The sequence below is a fragment of the Artemia franciscana genome, chromosome 11 (assembly GCF_032884065.1).
Source record: "Artemia franciscana chromosome 11, ASM3288406v1, whole genome shotgun sequence".
NCBI classification, from domain to species: Eukaryota; Metazoa; Arthropoda; class Branchiopoda; order Anostraca; family Artemiidae; genus Artemia; species Artemia franciscana.
This window is the reverse complement of record NC_088873.1, coordinates 22,182,401-22,205,151: the sequence shown is the minus strand read 5'-3', so window position 1 is coordinate 22,205,151 and position 22,751 is coordinate 22,182,401. Positions and strand designations below refer to the sequence as shown.

The 22,751-nt window shown below is 35.2% G+C and overlaps 1 protein-coding gene across 4 annotated transcripts in view; it reads left to right on the top strand.

Moving 5' to 3' along the window:
* The window catches only part of LOC136032962 (synapsin-like), a 194,034-nt gene that overhangs the window by 20,847 nt on the left and 150,436 nt on the right, over positions 1 to 22,751 (top strand). For 2 of the 4 annotated variants that reach the window (XM_065713453.1, XM_065713452.1), the window contains exons 1-4: positions 2,247 to 2,347; positions 3,256 to 3,465; positions 8,380 to 8,538; positions 14,055 to 14,201. In XM_065713453.1, the coding sequence (XP_065569525.1) occupies positions 2,262 to 2,347; positions 3,256 to 3,465; positions 8,380 to 8,538; positions 14,055 to 14,201 (602 nt within the window). In that variant the 5' untranslated portion in view covers positions 2,247 to 2,261. Of the gene's footprint in view, positions 1 to 2,246; positions 2,348 to 3,255; positions 3,466 to 8,379; positions 8,539 to 14,054; positions 14,202 to 22,751 lie in introns of those variants that run through there. The other 2 variants (XM_065713454.1, XM_065713455.1) reach the window with 1 other exon arrangement.

Here is a 22,751-nt window from a genome sequence, read left to right as displayed (position 1 = left end):
ATGCAATCCCTCAAAGATAATGAGTTTAAATGTGGCAACGCGTCTATATGTGTAAGGTGGGTGGGGGAGGAAGGAGGGGGCTTTTCAGGGGGTGTATGATCCAGAACACCACAAGAATAAAACTTATCCTGATAAAAATTACCCTGAACAATTTCCTTATAAAATTAACCCCTAGGAAACTCGGGCCCAGAAAATTTAACCAAGGAATACCTGTACTGTGAGGAAAACTAACCCCCAAAAACATCCTGCTGAAAATCTAACTCAAGGAAAACTTGCCTTCAGGGAAAGATTTCCCCCAAGATTTATCCGAGAAGATATATCGAAGATTAGCCTTGAGTATTGCTCCTTCTGTAAGATTGCACCAAGCAACCTAACTGGAACAAGTCCAGACTGACTTCTTCCTCTAAGTTTCTTAACACACCAATGCAGTATTTTACTATTATGCTGTCTGGCTGCACGTTTCAGATCGTCAGTAATTAGATCCACTGTATAATCTTGTTATCATATTATAACGTACTATAATCATATTATAGTCCATTTCAAACCTCTTTATATACATACTGTAATGTCTACTTTAATACAAACTGTAACGTGATCTAAATGAAATTTAAATCTATAGTGGTATAGTTCCAGTTTTTTTTTTTTTTTGTAAGTTAGTTAAACTGGCTTTCGTTTTCGTTTGTATTGAATTTGCAGCGCTTAAGCTTGGCATTAGTTTTATGCAGTCATTTATGCAGTCTTTTTTTTTCTCTCTTGAAGGTAGTATCTTAGCTGTTTGGTTTTGGTAGTATTTTAAAATACCACACACACTCACTTGAACGAGCAAACACAGAAATACTTAGCATCATCTGTTCGTTTATGCTAACCATTCAAGCTCTTCTAATTTGCCATTGTGTAGTGAAAATTCAGGGACTTGTCGTTTGACATAAAAACAAGTAACTAATGGTACCAAGCCTTACTGATGTGAAAATAATAAAAACGTTTTATGCAGCCTTTTTTTTCTCTTCAAGGTAATATCTTAGCCTTTAGGTTTTGGTAATATTTTAAAATGCCACACACACTCACTTGAACGAGCAATCACATAAATAATTAGCATCATCTGTTCGTTTATGCTAACCATTCACATTCTTCTAATTTGCCATTGTATAGTGAAAATTCAGGGACTTGTCGTTTGACATAAAAACAAGTAACTAATGCTACCAAGCCTTACTGATGTGAAAATAATAAAAACGTTTTATGCAGCCTTTTTTTTTCTCTTAAAGGTAATATCTTAGCCTTTAGGTTTTGGTAATATTTTAAAATGCCACACACACACTCACTTGAACGAGCAAACACATAAATACTTAGCATCATCTGTTCGTTTATGCTAACCATTCAAACTCTTCTAATTTGCCATTGTGTAGTGAAAATTCAGGGACTTGTCGTTTGACATAAAAACAAGTAACTAATGCTACCAAGCCTTACTGATGTGAAAATAATAAAAACGTTTTATGCAGCCTTTTTTTCTCTTAAAGGTAATATCTTAGCCTTTAGGTTTTGGTAATATTTTAAAATGCCACACACACACTCACTTGAACGAGCAAACACATAAATACTTAGCATCATCTGTTCGTTTATGCTAACCATTCAAACTCTTCTAATTTGCCATTGTGTAGTGAAAATTCAGGGACTTGTCGTTTGACATAAAAACAAGTAACTAATGCCACCAAGCCTTACTGATGTGAAAATAATGAAGACGTTTTATTCAGTCTTTTTTTTCTCTCTTAAGGGTAATATCTTTGCCTTTAGGTTTTGGTAATATTTTAAAATGCCACGCCTTAGGCTACTGATGTTAAAATAATAAAGGCGTTTTATGCAGTCTTTTTTTCTCTCATGAAGGTAGTATCTTAGCTTTTAGGCTTTGGTAATATTTTTAAATGCCGCACACACTTGAACGAGCAAGCAAAGAAATACTTAGCATCTTCTTTTCGTTTATGCTAAGTACTGAAGCTTATTTTTGGTGTTGTTCTTGTTTCTGAATACTAGTTTAAAGAGCTTTAAAAAGTAGTTTTTGTCTCTGACTTTAAATATATGAACGTTCGCAGTGGCAGACAGCAATTTAATGAAACTGATTCTGATGTTGCTTCTGTTGAGTGAGATATGAAAGCAATACTGTTGCTGTTGCTGTTGAGTGAGACATGGTACTGCTGTTGAGTGAGATATGAAAACAATACTGTTGCTGTTGCTGTTGAGTGAGATATGGTACTGCTGTTGAATGAGATATGAAAACAATACTGTTGCTGTTGAGAGAAATATGGTACTGCTGTGAAGTGAGATATGAAAACAATACTGTTGCTGTTGCTATTGAGTGAGATATGGTTTGCTATTGAGTGAGATATAAAAACAATCCTAGATTTACAGTTAACAAATAATATACTATTCATATCTGCATTGCTGTAATGGAATTTTTGTGTATGTTGCAAACGTTGTGAAATATTAAAGTCTCTTGTAAAACAAATATCATGATATAAAATATCAAATGTCTCTATATCTTGGTATAGAGACAACTTATATGAAACATCGACAATCCTTATCCATAACATTTCATATTTGGTGGTTTTTGTAGATACTTATTGCATTCTCTAACTAAACCAAATTTTTTCAGTGAGTGGACTTGGTCAGAAAAAGACGGATCCATCGCTTTGTAATCTCCTACAAACCCTTAGTGGTTGAATTTCCTTTTATTCACTTTTGCTTCTGTATATTACAAACCATTTTCTAAATTTACTGTATGTTTTGAAAGAAAAAATTTGCCGTTTTTTCAAATGTTTCTGTTTGCTTTTTTTTATACTGATGCGTTGAATTGTTATGGGTACCTTGAAATTTATAGGTTGAATCCTATGAGAATGAGCTATGTGGAGATCACTTATGTAGGTTCAATTTGCTATTACAGTGTCATGCCACTCACCCCCTAGTCTAAACCAAATAACCAGCGACTCTTGGCTAGCATGCCGACCACTTGACTATTCAATTTTAATGCCTTTAATTTATTCTATGTGTGGCAATTGTTTGTGGGTGGGGAAGTTTTCAGACACCAACAAGGTATTACTAGTTTAACCCCTTGTCCATCTAGTCGAAAACCTTTGCAGTAGTAAAAGAATATCTCATTCTGATTACAAGAGCCTTAGTAACAACGTATTTATGGTGTTTTATAATGTTTTTCTAGTTTTTTTTTATTACTTATCTGTGCTTTTTCAAACTTGTAATTCATTTTAGGTTTTCTGCAAGTGACCTCACTGAAGATGAAGACCAACAGCCAGTTCCAATACAGCCACAAAACAACCCGAGGCCACCACCCCAAGCTGTATCCCAGCAAGGGGGACAAACTAGTAGACCATCCTCAGCTGGTCCACCTGAAATGTCTCTTTCTTTCAAACCGTCAGGTGTAAAGACCCCAAGTGCTCCAACTTCTCCTTTGAAATCGAAGTAATTCTTTTTTACTTATATTCGTTGGCTTTGAAAAAAAGCTAATATACGCGAATTATATTAATTATCTGATTAATCTCTTAGATATTCGCTATAACATGATTGATTCACGATTGCTTTAGCCCTTTAGAAGACGAAAATTTATGCACATTTTCAGTATTTGAATAATATTCCCCCTACGCTTCCATCTGAAGCTCTATAGTAAAACTATTGTTAAAATTTCTTGCAAAATTTCGTCCAAAACATTAATAGCAAGCCAAAATCCTGATTCTCAAGCAGAAAAACCGCAAAAAACTGCAAATCTTCCTTTTATTAAGCAATAAATAAAATACTTTCAGTTAAAAACTAATAGAAATTAAGTAAATTGTTTTCCTAAAACTAGGTTTTTTAAAGAAAAGTAAAGAGCCACATTAAACAAAAAACGAGAAAAAAATAAAGTCAAATAATAATTCAAACTTCAAACGACCAGAAATCACTGTCAAATAATAAATGACATCCAACACGAACATAAATTACAATAAATAATTAAGTAGAAATTAAAACGAACAGAAATTACCACAAACAGGAGAAGAGCTAACACCTTCTAAGGCCTATAAAGGCCAGAGCGTCAGTTGCATGTCACTGAAAACAAATTTATTTTAGATGTTTTGTTTTTACAATCAGTCTAACTTAAACGGTCTCTCTAATTTTACTAGATTTTTCAGTAATCTTGGTGATCATAAGGATTTTCTTTTTTATGTTTTTTTATTTATAACGAATAAAGACAAACTGTTTTTCGACCTAAAAATTGTTTTCACTAAAGCACAAATGATGCTCTGGCCTTTAGAGGGATATCAGTCCTGCTCCCTTTTTGTGGTAATTTTTGTTCTTTTTGGATCCCATTTATTCATTGCTAGTAATTTCTGTTCGTTTTAAATTTGAATTGTTAGTTGACCTAGTTTTGTTCGTCTTTGGTTTAATGTAGCTCTTTCTTTTTGTGGAAAAAACTTCTCTGTTGGAATCTCTTTTTTAAATTAATTGATAGAAGAGTCCCAAAACTAGTGTCAAACCACCTTTGGTTACCCTCATACCCTATATTCAAAAGAATATCAGTCCGCATCCCCCCTCTTGTACTACCAGTATGGTACTAGGATTCGACTTTTCTGGCTTAATCTCTAATAGAAAGTAAAAAAAAGGGTATTTTATGTTAACCTAATTCCCCATTCTAGTTTTCATCTAGTGATTTCGTTTGATTGATTTGCTCTTAGACTTTCTAGTAATATTCCCCTAAGGATCGATAAGGAATATAGAAATCTATTCAAAATCACTTCAAGAATTTCCCTTGATATTTGTGATGCTTTATATTAAAATAAAAGGAAAAATTAGATAGATGATGCTAATATAGCTACGAGCGCTTATTTCAATATGTGACTGAATTTATTTCATCTCCTGCATTTGTTTTGTCATGATTGATAAAAGCCTGTTTTTGGAGGAATTTCAGACTAGCCACTTTTTGAAATTAGCTACTGCATTTTTTTTCCATGTTCCCTACGCAAATTTTTACACTGATTCCATATATGTGTCTGGATTTTTGAATGTTTTTATGCAAGCAAACACAATCATTCAATTTGCATTAACGGTATCATAAAAATCCTGCATTATGAAAAAATGAGTAACAAAATCCTTCGGTTATACTACCAAATTCAACAGTAATGGCTATCACTGAACTACCCACCGCAAAAACCTCCCTGACTACAGTTCAATGCCACACAGCAATCCACCTCTTCCCTACCCGTTCAACTCCCCACGTGTACAACTCCACTGCCGGATAATACCCGTTCAAGGAATTCCGCTCAAAATCGTAAATCTAAACAAAACTATGCAGTAAATTAGTTTGTCCGAAGAAATAGAGACAACATAAAAAAATACATAATTTTAGTTAAAAGAGTTACTAAGAATTAACTTATTATTAATTGAAATTATGTTCTTTTGTGTCATGAAAGTGGTGAATGACGTTAATATATATAATGTGTTGCAATTGCATAGATAGCTAAGTGAAACTTAGAGTGTCTTAAGATTATCCGTAATTTTAAAGCCCTGTCAACCCCCTGTCCCCACTGCTCTTTATGCTAGAATATCAAAGAGTTCGTGGTAACGAACATAAGTAAGCAGCTACTCATGCTAACAGTAATCGAAACTCTAGAAAAGGAGTTTTGATAACAGTATAAACATTAAAGGAATTGGTTTTTTATTCTATATGCGCAATCTTCATTTTGCTTATAATTACCCACCTAAATTTACGAGCCAGGGAAAATTCGGTCGATTTTCGAAAAAGGGGTAAAACACCCTCAAGAGAGCTAGGGGTCTCGATGAGAATTGCACCATCACATTCAGCATATTAAAAACTCTATTTCAGAGGTTTCTCTGTTTTAGAGGTTTCAAGCTTCTATCTACAACATTTAGGATTTTGCTTTTTTCCCGGAGGAAGGTTACGAAGGCGTCTTTATTCTAATATTTTTTTTAGGAGTTATCATGTCGAAACAATGGTACCAAAAATTTGGAAGAAGGTTCATTCGAACAAAATTGAAAGTTCTAGTGCCCTTTTTAAGTAGCCAAATGGATTGTTGCACAGTAAAGTGGCGTTTTCTGCCTTTCTTAAAAGGTCCAATAGTCGATATAAACGATTAGTATACATACTTATTTTAAAGCTTCATTAACCAAGTTGATTTTCTTGATGCTTGGTAAAATTATGTTTTTTGACGTATAATTTCGCGTCAGCTATTGCGGAAGAGAGCCGTTGGGTCATTGCGTAGATGAAGCGCGAGGCGTGCCTGGGTACCTGATGCCACAAAAAGGGCATTTAACACCTAATTTTTCAAACTTTCAGTGAGCATCAAGGTAAATTTGGAAGAGGGCCCCTGGGGTGGAGGAGGTGTAAAGTAAGGCTCCATCACCCTTCGTTTCTTTTAAGCCTTAATGCAGCTGCCGTGAGGTGATAGTTCCCTTCTTATTGCAGCAAAAGGTTTTCTTTTTAATATAAAAGATTACATTCATATACTTACCGGTACAAAACGGGGAGAGATGGAGGGCATCTTGAGTGACGTCAGGGAATTTCCCAGGAGGGAGGGGCAAGTCTTACCAGGAACTTTTTTTCGACGTTTCAATGGAAATAGTACCTTTTGCGTTTATAAATTGTGTACTAGACATTTTAAACTCCTCCTCTCTTGAAAAATATTTGAAGGCGTTTATACCTTTTCAAGTATAATTATCATTCTAGAACCGTTGTTATACACATATTAAACTTGTATTTGAAAACTGTGGATGAAGGAAGTAGTAGTATAGCCCTTCTCATATATATACTGGGCATCAAACTTCTTTGCTTGATAGTAAAAACATTTCGGGTTGATTATCTTCGCTCTGACACTGCCTCTCATCAGCATAATTGAGATACAGCGTAATAGACTTCCTCAAGGATAACTACTTACCTAAAGTGGGTATATCTTAGTATATATTTTACATAAGCCTCTCTACAGACATAGAGGTTTTTATTTTGGGCTTGTTTCTATTTTGGTTGTTTGTAGAACCCCCTGGCATTTATTATGAGTAACATAGAGTTAGAATGTGATCTTCCAGCCTTTGCACTTGTCAAGGATGCCCATTGTAAGGAGAGAATTGACGCATAGCCAAGAGTTGGAAAAATGCCTTCCCATCTGTATTTTTGTTAAACAAACTAAATATGCAAAAACGTGCGTGGATCAGGGTATACAGGATACGCATATTCGCGGTGGGAGGGATACGCCTGGCACCGTTTTTATGTCTAAAGTTCATTTGACCGAGTAGGCTAAAGGTTGGTCCTCTGCTATTGGTATGAAAACGAAAAAAAAAAAAAAACAACAAAAAACAAGCTTTTCAGATTAAAGAAAGAGCAGAACTTACCATTTCCATTGAATGAACCTTTTCTCAATATTTTAGGGCCATTGGTTAGGAACGATCAGTGTGCTGGACTTGTAATTCTTTGCCTGTAAGGTCAGGGGTTCTAGTCCTACTATCGCTGATTATTTGGTTTGGATTGGGGTTCAGCGCTGTGACTCTGTAAGTTCAGCCATATTCGACCCAGCTTCAAATGGATACCTGCAGAAAGCTGGGGGAAAACAGGAGAAGCGTCGGATAATTTGTCCCTAACCACGTATAGTAGACTACTCCCGACCGAAGGCAGAGAATCAAGAGATTGGTACTTGCGCTACACGGATCAATGTCTGCATGCAAACAAGTTTCTTTTTTATGTATTGCGCTTTTAGTAACTTTGAAACCGTTAAAAACCAACTTTACTAGAAGTCAAACATTATTTGAGAAATAATTTTTGCACATATCCTGGTTTGATTTGGACTACCGTGTTGCAATACCAGCCTTATAATTAAGAAATGCCCGTAATAAAAAGAAAGTTGTATGGACAGGGAGTTGTGCGGTCACTAAAATAAAAATGCCAAGGGAACCGACTATGTTTTCTCAGCCAGAGAACTTATATTACTTCAAAAGTAAAACATAAAGCTACTTCTTAAACCTATGTTTTTCTAACTAGAAAACTGTACAAAAAAGCACGAATTATTTGTATATATATATATATATATATATATATATATATATATATATATATATATATATATATATATATATATATATATATATATATATATATATATATATATATATATATATATATGGATTATGTATATATTGCTAATAAAGTAGGCGATACCGAGACATGTTTTTCTTTTCAGTTTTCCTTCGCCTTTCATTGGAGGTCAGTAAATCTTACCAAGTACAATTGGTGATTATTGGTGGGGGGCGGGGGTGGGAAGTGGTGTTCTGATTGAAATTTAATTGATTAGAACTTTTCCCTGATATATTATCTCTAATTTATGTTATAATTTTTAGAGAAAATTTTCTGCAGAGGGTTTCGAGCTTAGCATCCAATGTTACTTCCAACCTTAGAGGCGAAATACAAAACGTAACTCAGCAAGTGCAGCCGAAACCAGCATACAACAAAGATCGATGTTTCACACTTTTAGTTGTTGACGACCAGGCAACTGACTGGTAAGCACACTTTTTCAAAAGTTAAAAGCTTAGTCGGTTCTAAGAATGTTAAATATCTACTTCTTTCTCGTTTCTATTCAGTTATTAGTTCGTTTTACGGACTACAACCGCCTTTGGAGCCGCCTGTCCTTATAACTATCTTAAAGATAATATTGTCACTGATATATGAGATGGGCCTTAGATCACTACATCTATAATAAACTAATAGGGAGTTACCTAAAATGTGACCTCTTAAAGGTCAAGTGGCAGATGTGGGCGTGTAAAACGATAGAAGACGGTGGCTCTTACACTATAAGCCATGTCTGCCCAAATTATCAATAGCTTCCACATCGTAGCATTGCAAAATGTCGAAAAGCCAGTTTCCATTTCTAACTCAGTGTGAAAAGCAAAATTTCCACCACCAGTGATCTATCACTGAGTGATGTGATTTTATTCTGTTTCTGATGTTACCTTCAGTTCTGTCTGCAAAACTAGGGTGTAATCCATATTAGACAACGCATTGACGTTGCCTAGGTCACAGAACTGGTACTGTAATGTTCTTGTTTAAGACCCAGAACACACTCGGTGTTTTTAAAGAGTGTTTGTTTTACCGAGTGTGTTTTTTAGAAGTGCATAGTATGATATTGCGACGCACACACTGGGCGTTAGAAAAACGATTTTAGAAAAAACTCCGACGGCAGCAACCCTGTCCCCCACTGTCACTACAATAAACGATGAGTAAAACAAAAGATCGTTTTTAATGCCTCCGCCGAGATGGTGGCCTAAGGAATTAAAGGCATGCTGGCATGTTCTGTGTTAATACCCATCATTTTTTAGAGGTCTATAGGATAGTATTGCGACGTGCACATTGGGCGATGAGATTGTGGTGTTTGGAGAGAGTACATTCTAAAAATACTAAATTTGAAGTCACAAATGTTATCCCTATGAAAGGAGAGGGCAATTGTAAAAAAAAAAAAATAAAAAAAAAAAAATATTTTAACAAAGTTTGAATTTGTTTGTATTAAGAAAATGTCTACCTATTGGATTTTCGAATAGATTTTAGTTTTACTGCTCCCCCCCCCCTCCATGCCTGTGCGAGTATTCAATTCACACAAATATAGGGGGTACACAACATATTTTTCAGGGGGGGGGGGGGGAATTTGTCGCTTTTCAATTATTTTAAATGAAAATACAAAAAGGCTTTGTTCAATGAACAAATACGGAATAATTAGTCCTAAAGTTGCACCTGCTTAACTGGCAACTGCTTCGAAAGTCAACTTACCTTAAAAATTATATCAAATGAAGAAGCAAATTTGGTCTTTGCTAGCCGGGAGGTAGTGATTCCAGCTTGCTTCAGACGCCTCCTGCTTCATTAGGTTCAAGGCATAAATGCCTTGTCTCCGTTTAAGTTACAAAAGGAATTAATTGTAAAAAAAAGTTAGGAACTATTAAATTTGACCTATATTTTGTATCCCAGCCACAATATAAAGATTTTTTTCATTGTTCAATCATTGATTAACATTAACTGCTTATAAAAATTGGTTGTTAGGTCAGATCTCTGATCGACTGAAGTTGCGGCGGTTGAATGTTTACCACCCAGTGTGTAAGCACTAGAGTAGCAGTGGCAAAAAAACGATCAGTAAAAAAAAAACGCTCTGAAAAAAATTCAATTTTTTTCTATTATGAGCATAAAACATTTACCCCGAAATGTTTTGGGGCAAAAAATGCGGTGGTTTGTCCTAAAGCCTTACTTTGATGGTTCAAGACATAGTCTACTTCCACTATTAGCCGCAATACATCCAAATACATGCAAAATCTTCGAAACTCATCATATCTCATCAGCTATATTTAGAAACCCGACGATAATGGGGATCAAAAACCTAAAAATGCATAAAAGAATATTTAACACAAAAATTTTACCCGTAATAGAATATGGAGCAGAGATATGGGGTGGAGAAACGGTGCAGCAACTGGAGTCCCTTCAGCTCCAGTATATAAAAGAGTGTTTGGTTTACATCAGACAACTCATTCACAGATTCTGAAAGGTGATATGGGCCTGTTTTCTTTAAAGCTACGTAGGTATATTTTAATGCTTAGATTCTGGTTGAAGTTAACTAAGAGTAATGAAGATAGACTAGTAAGAGTGGCATATGAAGAGATGTTGAAATGTGGTTTAAAAACCTCGTGGCCATCCCAAATTAAATCATTACTAGAAAAAGTAGGAATGCCTTATTTATGGAATAATGGTCTTTGCTCTCGCGATGTACCAGCAAATTTAGAAAGCCAGGTACGATTTATATTAGAGAGTCAGGAAATTCAGCATTGGCAAGGGCTGGTTCTTGATTCTACAACCCTACAACATTATAATCAGGCAAAACCTAGTTTTGAGGAGGAAGTTTATTTTAAACTTAATTTACCGTCTATGATTCTACGTCGTTGGATTCAGCTTAGGGCAAATTGTCTTCCAATCCAGAACAGGCAAAAAACGTTCGACAAAAATAAAATGATAGTTGGTCCTGATAGGCGGTATCTTTGTCCTCTTTGTAAAGATGATGATGAAGACTTGGATCATTTTCTCCGGAAATGCCCGGTGCTCTTGGATTTACGGGAAATTTATTTGCATGGGATTAATTTGATGCTTCCGGGTATTCTACAAAATAGTAACCCAACCACAATATTTCGAGTGGGAGTATATATAGAAAAATCTTTAATAAGAAGAAAAAGTTTTATATGATTAATTTCTTTTGTAGTTAGATTAGGTACTTTTTGCGTTGAATTCTGTTTTTTTTTTTTTTTTTTTTTTTTTTTTTTTTTTTTTTTTTTTTTTTTTTTTTTTTTGTGCGTGTTCGTACTGTTGTTAATTTCCTTGCTTGTCTGTTATTTATTTATATTTTGTGTGTATATGGCCCACGGGTTTTTGAAATACACTTATCTATCTATCTATCTATCGGATAACACCTCAGTTCCAACCGTTTTCTGATATGTCTTTTTCTTGTTCTAATCCTTTTGTTATTTGATGCTTTTATTTAGTTGACTTTGACATGACTTCATGGTACCTTTAAAATTTGTTGTCTCTTAAATTGGAGCTGCAACTGAATTTATTAAAATGACTCCCCCCAAAAAAAGTAAAAATAAATTAATAAAGGCGGAGAAAAAGGATGTTTTCCATTTTTAGAACATGTCTGACCTCCTATGAAACTAACTTTTAGTGATACTATACTTCAACCACAAGGATGAAAGTTTACTGATTATTTCATCGTTTGACTTGTGAGGACCTTTACAGAGGAGGCTACAAAATTTGCTTGAAAAAAGGGGACCTTAGGAAAATTTATGCTCGGAAAGGACGATGTAAATTATAAATGTTTGGAATATTATACTCCGGAAGGAAAAGTTTCTGCTTGTTGGGTGCACGTCCTGCCCATGACCCACCCAAATACTACCAAGCCCCACCGATGGGACATGTGCCCCACGTTGGGAATCACGGCTTTAGAATATTACGGAAAACGTAATTTTACAATCTAGACTGTCAATCGACAATCCAGATTTTCACAAAAAACCTTAGATCATTGAAATCACTAGTTTTTGACCTATCCATTCACTTAGCCAGAATTATAATGCGACTTAGATGTTTTCTTTGAGAAGGGTGTGAACTGACCTAAGAAAAAATTGGAAAGTTCTGCTTTTTCAACGATTTGAAATAATTTTTGACGTATTGTTAATCTAAAAACCCTGTACACCAAGCTTCGAAAACTTAATTCGGTAGATAGATAGGGCTTAATCTCAGCTGCGTAGGGATAGCGAAATTTTCGTCCTTCATTAAGGCATCACTGTAAGAGAGCAGAAAGATACCATTGTCAATCTTACACAGGGAACGTAAAAGCTAAACAACCTGTGAATTATGTAGGAACTCTTTTTCTGCCCTTTTTATGTTTTTATTCAGCTTTCTGAGAAATAGATCAGCCTCTAAACTAGGAAACGGATCATTGGCATTTTAGATGCCTGAGGTTATAATCGATTTGACGCAATAGAATCAAATTAGGCATGGCAAAGAACTAATGGGGGACTCTGTTCAGAAATGTAGTGAATGACCAATCTTTATCCTCTTAGGTACAGCTTTGAAACAAAAGAAACACGCAAGCTTTGTTTCTCGATAAGCAAACTGATAATGATTAATAAAAGGCAGATGCTTGTGATATGCTATTGTACATAAAAGATATTATATATACAATAAAAGTTACTATTGTATACGGAAAGCTGTGTAAGCCTGGTGTTGACTTAATAACTGAGGTGAGAATATTTTTATGTTTGAGTTTTTATTCAAGGGTAAAGATGTTCCTTGATAGTCCAATATGATTTCGTTCCCAAAATCTTTGTAGAGATGGGGAAGCAACAGTTTATTATGCTAATGTACAAAAAGCTGTTGATAGTCAGTAGAAAGTTTCGACAATTGATGGCCAGACTAAAATTGGGGGTAATTGTGTATCCAGTACATACTCGAGAACTGAAGTTAGGTTAATCATAATGAAATATACAAAAATATGATGAAAATATAATACTTTAGTAACCAAATTATGGAAACTACAGCAAAGATTTATGGAAGGGGGGCCACACAGAAAGCATTATATTGAATACCTAACATAACCTAACTCAACCCAAATACCAACTATATATATTAAATATTTAATAAAAATATACCTGCAACGCAGATTTCAACTGAGCCTAAGCTAATTTTTTTCGAATACTGACAAGTATAAAGCGGTTATTGTCTGATCTTGCAGATTTCAATTCTCAAGTGTGTACTAAGTAATGCACAAGCACCAGATTGGACCCTATCAGTATTCTGGTCCTTTACGACCTAAAATCAGGATAAAGCTTGCTAAGATGGGGCACACGAAAATTAATGAGTATCAAAAATGGAATTACAATTTACCAGAAATGGGACCATAGAGAATCAAAACATAGATGGTATTATAGTATGTGTATACATTTAATAATTAGTTTTCTGTCGTTATTTTTTGTTGCCCTTCTGATATCTACTCTATATTGGACCCGTCATCCTCTGGAGGAGCTTTAGATTTCTTATGGACTACAAGGTTTCAACAGCCTTTTCCATGATGTCATTTTTGTGTAATACTGATAGCTCGTTACCGTTCCATTACTTATTCGACTGGGGATTTTTGGAAGACTCAGAAATACTTTAAAAGTTATTTCAAAATTATTCTTTTGTTTGATATTACTAGAACAAAATGCTAATGCCCTTGGAAATCTCCTAACAGGTATAAGTCAAACAAACCAAGATTCTTGTTCTATGTGAGCTGACTCTGAACAACAAGAATCTCTGCTCGATTCATGTTTTAATGTAAAATTGTACACTTAATCAATTTTTGTTGATTCGTATGTTGGATTTGAGCTGTCGAGAAAGAACTTCATTTATTGATTTCTCAATAAAATAGAGTAGTGAAGTAAAATCCGATGAAAGTGATTGAAAATATAAATGCTTCTCCAATTTTCATCTTAATTTTAAGGTGTTTTTGCAGGTCAAGGTACTTTAGAGGTAGAAAAATCCATGTTGATTGGGACATTAGAGTGGAGCAGGCGGAATTCAAAGAAATATCCGTTTCAGCTAATCCTGAAGGAGCTTTTGTATCCTTAGCTGTTATAAGGAATGGATCCAGAGTTGTAAGGTTAGTATTTCGCACGAAAGGCAAAATTTCCAGCAGAAATTTCAAAGCGTCGTTATATTTCATTTGATTCAATTCTTATCAATCTACAACGATCTGGATAGCTTGGGAAGTTTGCTGAGATACTGATCGGTAATATTTGAAACAGTCCATTGAACTATACAATACAGTCAAATTAAAAGGAACAAAATGATTCATTGATAAGAGTTAAGCTGCTGCTCCTTCAAATTGTCCTGGAGGCTAAAGTGTAATTCAAAACGACAACATTTATAACTTACTCTGGTTTAAAAGGAAGATGAATTTTCGATATGAAAAATTTGGGTGGTTTAATATTACCATTTAAAAAATACCCGTGTTTTAGCCACTTTTTTTCTAATCTAGTCCATGCAAATGTAATGGAAATGAACTTGTGGGAATTCCAGTCTGTTTTAAGTTTGATTCATTATTCAGAGTAATTTTATTTGTTGTAGGTTCATTTCTCTTACGCAGTACTTTCTATTCTATTCGGTCTATATTTGTCTTTTATTCTTTTTTTTTGCTGTTTTTTTTTATTTCTCGTTCTTTAGCTGTGTATGCTTTTGGTTCTGTTTAGCTTCATTATTCATTTTAGTTTCTGTTCGGTTTTAGGCTTCGTTACCTCAGTCATAATAATTCTTTTTGTTTTAGTTTGATATTGTATGAGCTACTTTTTCCCCCTCTTTTGTATTAAATTTGCTGAGAGAGAGAGAGATATTTTGTTTGCACAAACAATCGTGGCTTATTGGCTAATTTTATGTTTTAATGCAAAACATGCTCTTTTACACTGTACAATGATGCAAAAAGGAGCCAAAAGAATTCTCGTCTAACTGACAGTTAAGATGGGTCCAGGTAAATTCGTCTTCTAATGGGTATAATAGTAAATTGGAATGGCTTATCATCTTTACTTTTCCGAAAGTATTGATTTTGACAGCAATGCGAAGCTCTTGTGTCTAGCCTGTTTTTTCTCATCATTTGGTATCAACCGTCCTCCGCCGTGATAAGAACTATTGATCGAAGCTTGGAATTCTACTAGAATATTCTTGAATTCTTGAAAAATAAAAACTCTTTGGGAAGAACGTCTTTCAGCTCCATTGAAAAATTAATAGGGGTCTCCGGACGACAATAGCTATAGTTGGCCTTGATTGTAGAACAATTAAAGTCTAGCAAGATATTTATTAAGGCCGTGATTAAGTAAACTTGAACACATTGAGCTTCAAAATTGAAGTTGGTTAGCCTTCTGTCTTTTAATTCTCTAGATACCGTCGATTGTCAAAACTTCAAATAGCACCAATTATCAAGTCTTGTGAAAGGTTTTGATAGACAGCTTCCTTTGGCGAGATGCTTCAGCCGAGAAATAGTAATATATTTGGCTGCGTCTTGCAAAGTTTGGTTACCGACGGGAGAAGAGTTAATGAGCAAAAGAGCAGTATCATTCTCAAGTACAAAATGCCCATGTATATGAAACTATGACGGCATGAGTAAGAAACATGGAAAAGTGTTAATGCGTTGGGTTTGTGACAGCTTATCCTGAAACTTTTGTATTGTAAAATTTAAAGGTACCATATAACCCACAACGAAATACATTCAAATACATTTTTCTATTTATTTGAAGTAGGTTGTATATATATATATATATATAACAATCTAGATAGGTCAGAAGTCTAAGAAAATTCGTTAAGAGCCTTGATTTTGGTTTTTGTAAATGACGTCGTGTAAATAACAAACAAATACAACGTAGAGGCAATAGGGAAAATTTCAAGACAGTGGAAATTATTTCTGTAGATATTTCGGCCCTATGTCTAAGGGCCGTCTTCAGCACAATACAAGAATAAGAGAGAAACTATATATATATATAAAAGAACTTACATCAAATTGTGAGGATTAAAACTGAATAATCAAAAACACTTATAAGCATTTTCTAATATGATGTCATGCATAGAATAAAGGAGACTGTTGAGTTTCCATCGCATCAGTTATTTAAATAATATAATGTCTGTTGGAAGACCCAAAAAACGAAAATTTTTAGTTGCAGTTACTATAAATGGTGATTCTGTGCAACCAACACATCAAAAACCTGAAAGATGTGACCTATCAAAACCTATCAAAAACCTGATAAGATCTGAAAATCGACAACCTGGACCATCAGTTGCAGCAGCAAAAATACGGAAAGCTAAAGCAAAGGCCATTGCTAAATTGCCTGAAGTAATCAAAACTCGAAAATGAAAATGAAGAGCAGACTTGGGCGGTTAGAAGATATGGAAAAACGACAATTAGAGCGTATCAAAAATGAAAATGAAAAGCAAAAACACGCAGTTAGAAGAAAAGCGTGGGCGTTTCAAAAGTGAAAATGAAGAGAAAAGACATGCGCGGCTAGCAGACATGCGAAACCGTGCATATGAGCGAGTCAAAAATGAAAATGAAAAGCAAAAACACGCGGTTAGAAGAAAAGCGTGGGAGTGTCAAAAATGAAAATGAAGAGCAAAGACACACGTGGTTAGAAAAAAGAGGTGTGGAAGAGTGGCTAGTTGTGCCCCTCCCAATTTTTTTCACTTAAAAAGAGCACAACAAAATTTTAATTTCCGTTTGAATGAGCCTTTTTTGATCTTTTAGGACCATTGGCTCGATATGATTACCCCTGGGAAAAAATATTACCCCCGTGAAGAAAATAATATTACCCCTGGGAAAAAAACGAAAAAAACACGCGTCTGTAACTTTTCGTCTGGTAAAAAAAAATCCACATTTTTGCAGATAGGAGCATGAAACCTTTACAGCAAAGTCCTCATATATGCTAAATCTTATGGTGTGATGTTTATTAAGATCGCTTGACCTTTCGGGGGTGTTTTCCCCATTTTCAAATAGCAGGCGAATTTGCTCAGGCTCATAGTTTTTGGTGGGCTATATGTTTTGGGTGGGGATGTTATATATTTTGATTCAGCGTAGTATAGTCTTTTGATGTATTAATTGTTGTCAGTTTTTACGGCACTTCGTATTTACCAAGTGACATATAGCGATCGCAAATTCTGTTGGTCTGTCCCGGTTTCGCTAGTTTGGGCACTTCCATTCAGATAAGCTAGGAAGATGAAATTTGGCAGGCGTATCAGGAACCAGACCAGATTAAATTAGAAATAGTCGTTTCCCCGATTCGACCGTCTGGGGGGAGTGGGGGGACGGTTTAGTCGGAAAAATTAGAAAAAGCTGGGTATTTTTAAATTACGAACGGGGGATCGGATCTTAATAAAATTTGGTTTTTAGAAGGATATCGTGTCTTAGAGCTCTTATTTTAAATCCCAACCGGATTCGGTGACATGGGGGGAGTTGGAGGGGGTAACCTTAAATCTTGGGAAACGCTTAAAGTGGAGGATCGGAATGAAACTTGGTTGGAAAAATAATCACAAGTCCTAGATACGTTATTGACATAACTGGAGATGATCCGCTCTCTATGGGGGAGTTTGGGGGGGGGGGTTAATTTTGAAAAATTAGAAAGAATGAGGTATTTTCAACTTACGGAGGAGTGATCGTATCTTAATGAAATTACAGATTTAGAAGGATATCGTGTCTAAAATCTCTTATTTTAAATCCCGACTGGATCCAGTACCATTGGTGGGAGTTGGAGGGGGGAAACTGGAAATCTGAGAAAACGCTTAGAGTGGAGAGATCAGGATGAAACTTGGTGGGAGAATAAGCACAAGTACTAGATACGTGATTGACATAACTGGTCTGGATCCGCTCTCTTTGGGAGAGTTGGGGGGTCCAGTGCTTTGGTGAGTTTGGTGCTTCTGGATGTGCTAGGACGATGAAAATTGGTGGGCGTGTCAGGGACCTGCACAAATTGACTTGATAAAGTTGTTTTCCCTGATTCGACCATCTGGGGGTGGGGGGATGAGAAAAATGAAGTTTTTTTTAACTTACGAGTGGGTGATTGGATCTTAATGAATTTTATATTTAGAAGGACCTCGTGTCTCAGAGCTCTTATTTTAAATCCCGACCGGCATTAAGATTCTGATTTTTCTTCTAAGTCAATCTATTGATTCTTTGAATTTTGCTAGAGCTCATGCCATATGAGCTCTTGGCTCTTCCGACCTCGTCACAAGTGCCATATGAGCTGTCAGCTCTTGTTTTTTAGAATTTTGGTTTGCCTACTATTGGGCTGAGTAATTCCTTGCTTACTGGTCGTTACCATGAACTTTTTGATAGAAAATACGTTTGTGAATTTAGATTTGCAAGTCTATTCAGACGAGTCTCTACTAGGAAAAAAGGCTGAATTTTGCTGATAAACGCACAGTAATATGCAAAAAAAAAACTAAAAAGAAAAGAACTGCTTCCCTTATATTTATCGTACTGATATCAGAGTGTTTGCTTGAAAGAGGGCGTACCCTTGCATGATGAACAAGCATCAAGGAAAATAGACAAAAACCCACGCAATATCCATAGAATAGCCAAGGGAAGGCCCGTTAGGGATTAATAATTGTATTTATCGTACTTAACGCAAAGAAAATACTATAGCACCCCGTACAAGGAAAAATGTTTTATTGAAAGAGCATGCATGGGAACTATAATTTGGTAAAACATTAGAAAAGAATTGAACATTATTCTGAATCTGGTAATTATCGCACCAACCATAGCCAAGCTCTGCAGACAGGGCCACAAGTCTGAGCATATATGAGTGGGGGCGAACTCGGGCTGCCTTTATTAGTCTTGACGGATTTACCACGGAAATATTTTTCAAGACATGTATATTTTAAAGTTTATCACAACAAAAGGACCAGCTATTGTTTTCTATATGACTCTCCTATCTTATTTCATTCACGTATTTATGTTAATGCCTTGCATAATTGAAAAATTTTCTGGATGAGGCATGTGTAATGCTTTAAGACTAAGGCGTTTGGGTAGATAGGAATTTGCTGTAAGGAATACCCCAGGGTCTTTGTGAAAAAGTTCGAGAAAAATCTATTTAACAAACACAAGAATTGGGATTCTCGGACCGTAAGTAAGCCTTTTTGTCCTCCTTTGGAAAATTATGCTCATAGTGCCTTTAAGAGTTTGTACTTTGTTCAAGGATTTACTTGAGTGTTTACTGCAAAAGCGGTCATAGGCAAATTTTACCGTTTTTCTTATTGTCATCTAGTCTATTGTTTTCAAATATAAAAGATAGCGCTGAAGAATATTAAATTAAAAAAAAATTGTAGGAACACTTATAACCAAGACCAATTTTCTAGCCGCTCAACTCGTTAATGACCCAAAAGGAAACGCTCTTAATCCTCACGATAAATCACCAGAATTTGGATAATGCCGCATTTTATGGTCCCTATTTTCAGATCCAAATACAAAAAGGGCTTATGCCGAAGTCATTTCTGCTTTGCCCAATAAAATTTTTAGTTCAAATTACTTAAAAGCTAATCCTTAAACGATAAATTCGGTTTTTTAAACTGTCTACACTTGTTGCATACTAGTGTGCTTTTGGTAAAGTTGAAGTTAAACTTTAGTGTAAAAAGTGAAGGTTGAGGGTAGGACTGATAGCCTCCACCATGTTCGGGATAACTTACACTTATTTTTAACTTTCACTGCTATATTTGCTTTCATTAGGAAACATTTTTTCTTTTAAGTTTAACCTCTGTTCGTTTCTGATATATTACAGTAAGAAAAATCAGCGACTAAGGGGGCTTCTTCCCCCTGATTACCCTGCTCTTTGAAATAAGCTTTAACCTTTTTATTATGGAGACGAAATATAATAATTTTATAATGATGTTGCCCTTTTGCTGCTTAAATTAACTTTTCAAATGGAGTTTCTCTGATTGAGGTAAAGGAGAAAGTTGGTAAATAAAACGCACTTGTTTGCTGCTTTGTTGTTTATACAACATGTATATGCAAAACCAGTTCAAATAAATTGACACATGACATTCTCCTATATTTTTTAGAATTCTGGAAAATTAGCTCTTTACTGAAAGCGTAAAACCAACCCCCCAAAAACAGGATGTTTCTCCTTAGGAGTAGAAAGTCCTTGACTAGTTGATTACCCATACTAGACTGAGATATCCCTCGATTTTCAAGATGGTAAACTGTAAACCTTTAAACCTCCGGTCGAGGGTTTAAGACAAATTGATCAGCTATCTTAGAATTTTTGTTCCTCTATCTTTTGGGTAAAGAAGCCTGTTTTGTGGTACAAAGCAACAGAAACGCCACTTTTGTGTGCTGCATTCTCTCCTGTTACTGAAAAGTGGCACTAGACATTACATTCTCTATTCAAATAAGCTCTTTTCCAAGATTCTACGACCACTGGTTACAAAAGATCACTCTTTAAAAGAAAACGGTAAAGAAGATTCCTAACAATGATGTCCGTGCAAAATGTTGAACCTTTTTGTGGTGATCTCTAATTCTTCAATTAACGGTTTTGAATCTTGACAAACCGATTGGCTATCATATAATTTTATTACTAAGCTTTATGATTTTGGCAAAAATTTTATTAAAACTGTGGCACTAAATTGCAAAAACGACAATTCCTGTGGCATAATGTCTTTAAAAGATGTATAAGGTGCTGGGATTTACTTCCAAATGTCTACCATTTGATCTACCATTATTTCACGACCGCTAGCTCGATACGGTTGCCCCAGGAAAAAAAACGAAAAAAGAACAAACAAAAAAAAAACGTATCGGTGCTACCCATTCAGAAATGGAATTTTCTTTTTTGCTCAAGGTGGGAACTGTAATTCTCCTATTTAAGGTTTCTGATAATGGCTGTTTCAATGGTATGCGCACTAAAATACTTTATTTTGAATGAGTCTTCTTGTAATTTTCTGCAGTCATTGACTCCTTACACAAAATGAAATAAGTAGTAGCATCTTATAGTTATAGCTTATTTAGCTAGGTTAGGTTACCTAACCTAACCTAGCACCAAGAAATGAACTGCATCCCTAAAAAAAAGTTCTAGCGGAGTTTTGTTGCGCCTGAAAAACTAAAACTATGTTTTTCTGTCAATATTTTTTTTCATGGGGTAATGCAGTGGGTTATTGGATGATGGCCTCCTTCGGTGTATACAAGAATGTGAATGTAAACTATTTTACGCCTAAAAAATTTCACACTGAGGGTTGAATTTGTTCAATAGTCGAATGTTTAATTCGTTCAATGAAGCTGAACAGGTTAGCTACTGCTTTGCAGTCATTTGATGGTTTTACTTCATATGGTGTCTTGTGCATGGGCACCGGCAGGGGGGTAGGGAGGCCCCCTAAAAATTTGGGACTGTAAAGTAATTATATGAAAACCAAAGGAAAGAGAGCAGAATAGGGACAAACCATGGGAGAAATGTGTGTTTTCCCATTGTTGGCTACCTGCCAATAGATTATGACCATTTAAGGAAAATAAAAGTTCTAATTTGTGACTGAATGACCCTTTTTGAGTTTTCCACAAACGTTTTTCTGTATGATTTGGTTGGAGCAACAAAAGAAATTCAAATTTTTCATAGTAATGAATGGTAAGTAAATAACGATCCTTGTCAATAACGAAAGTATAAGAGCCTAACTATTGATAACATTCAATCAAAGAATCAGCTTTATATGGTGATCCTAAATATGAATTTGTTTAAAAGTAATTAGTGCAGTTATTAGTACACAAGAATGTTCGTATATTTATAGAAAAGACAAGGAAAACAACTTAATAAGGGCCAATTTCGGTAAAAATATGCCGTCAACTTTTGCTTGCATTGCAAGAGTACCCATGAGCTGAAATACGAAGCCATTATAATCAGAAATGTTTCCCCTGAAGGGAATATCTGTATTTTCCCCCTGAACGGATACGTTTTTTGTGTTTTATTATCATTTTTTTTTTCCAGGAGTGATTGTATTTATCTAGTTGTCACTTTGAAAAAGATTAAATTTGTTACCGTAATGATGTATAATGGTGTCAAATGTATTGTTTTTTTTGTATTCAAAATTAAATTAAAATATTGGCTTAAAAACTTTTGATCTTCAACATAACTGAAGCCATTACAACCTCTACAATAGGATTTTATTATCGATAAATACATTGCACACATTCGTTTAAATGCATTGTAGTACTTCATATAAATAGAAACAGAAAAATATTACCATTTAAAATTGGTAAAAATTAAGTTCCTAGCAGTATTTGCCACCCCAAAGAAATTTCCTGGCGGGGCTGATGATGACCTGCCTTGCTTTTTCCACTTATGTGCTTTTAGATATGAGAATGTAACATTTTAGCTGTATAGAGAAAATTTTAATCAATTCCTACTCCCCCTACCTCTTTCAAAATTTATCTGGAGCCTCAGGAAGAATAAGCAGTTTGTCCATTAAAATGTACTTTTGTAGGAATCTACCCTACTCCACCTAAACAATGACTCACCCCCTTTCATTATAGCTGGTAGACAATTACAGATCATCGAACGTAGCCTAATTTTATCAAGGAGGCACACTCGTGCCTCTATAAAGAGGCGACACACGACAATGTTAAGCGATCTTCGGTTCCAGTGGTCGCAGAGGGATGGGGAGGGATGCATTTCGTAGCCCGAGCTCCAACTAAGACACC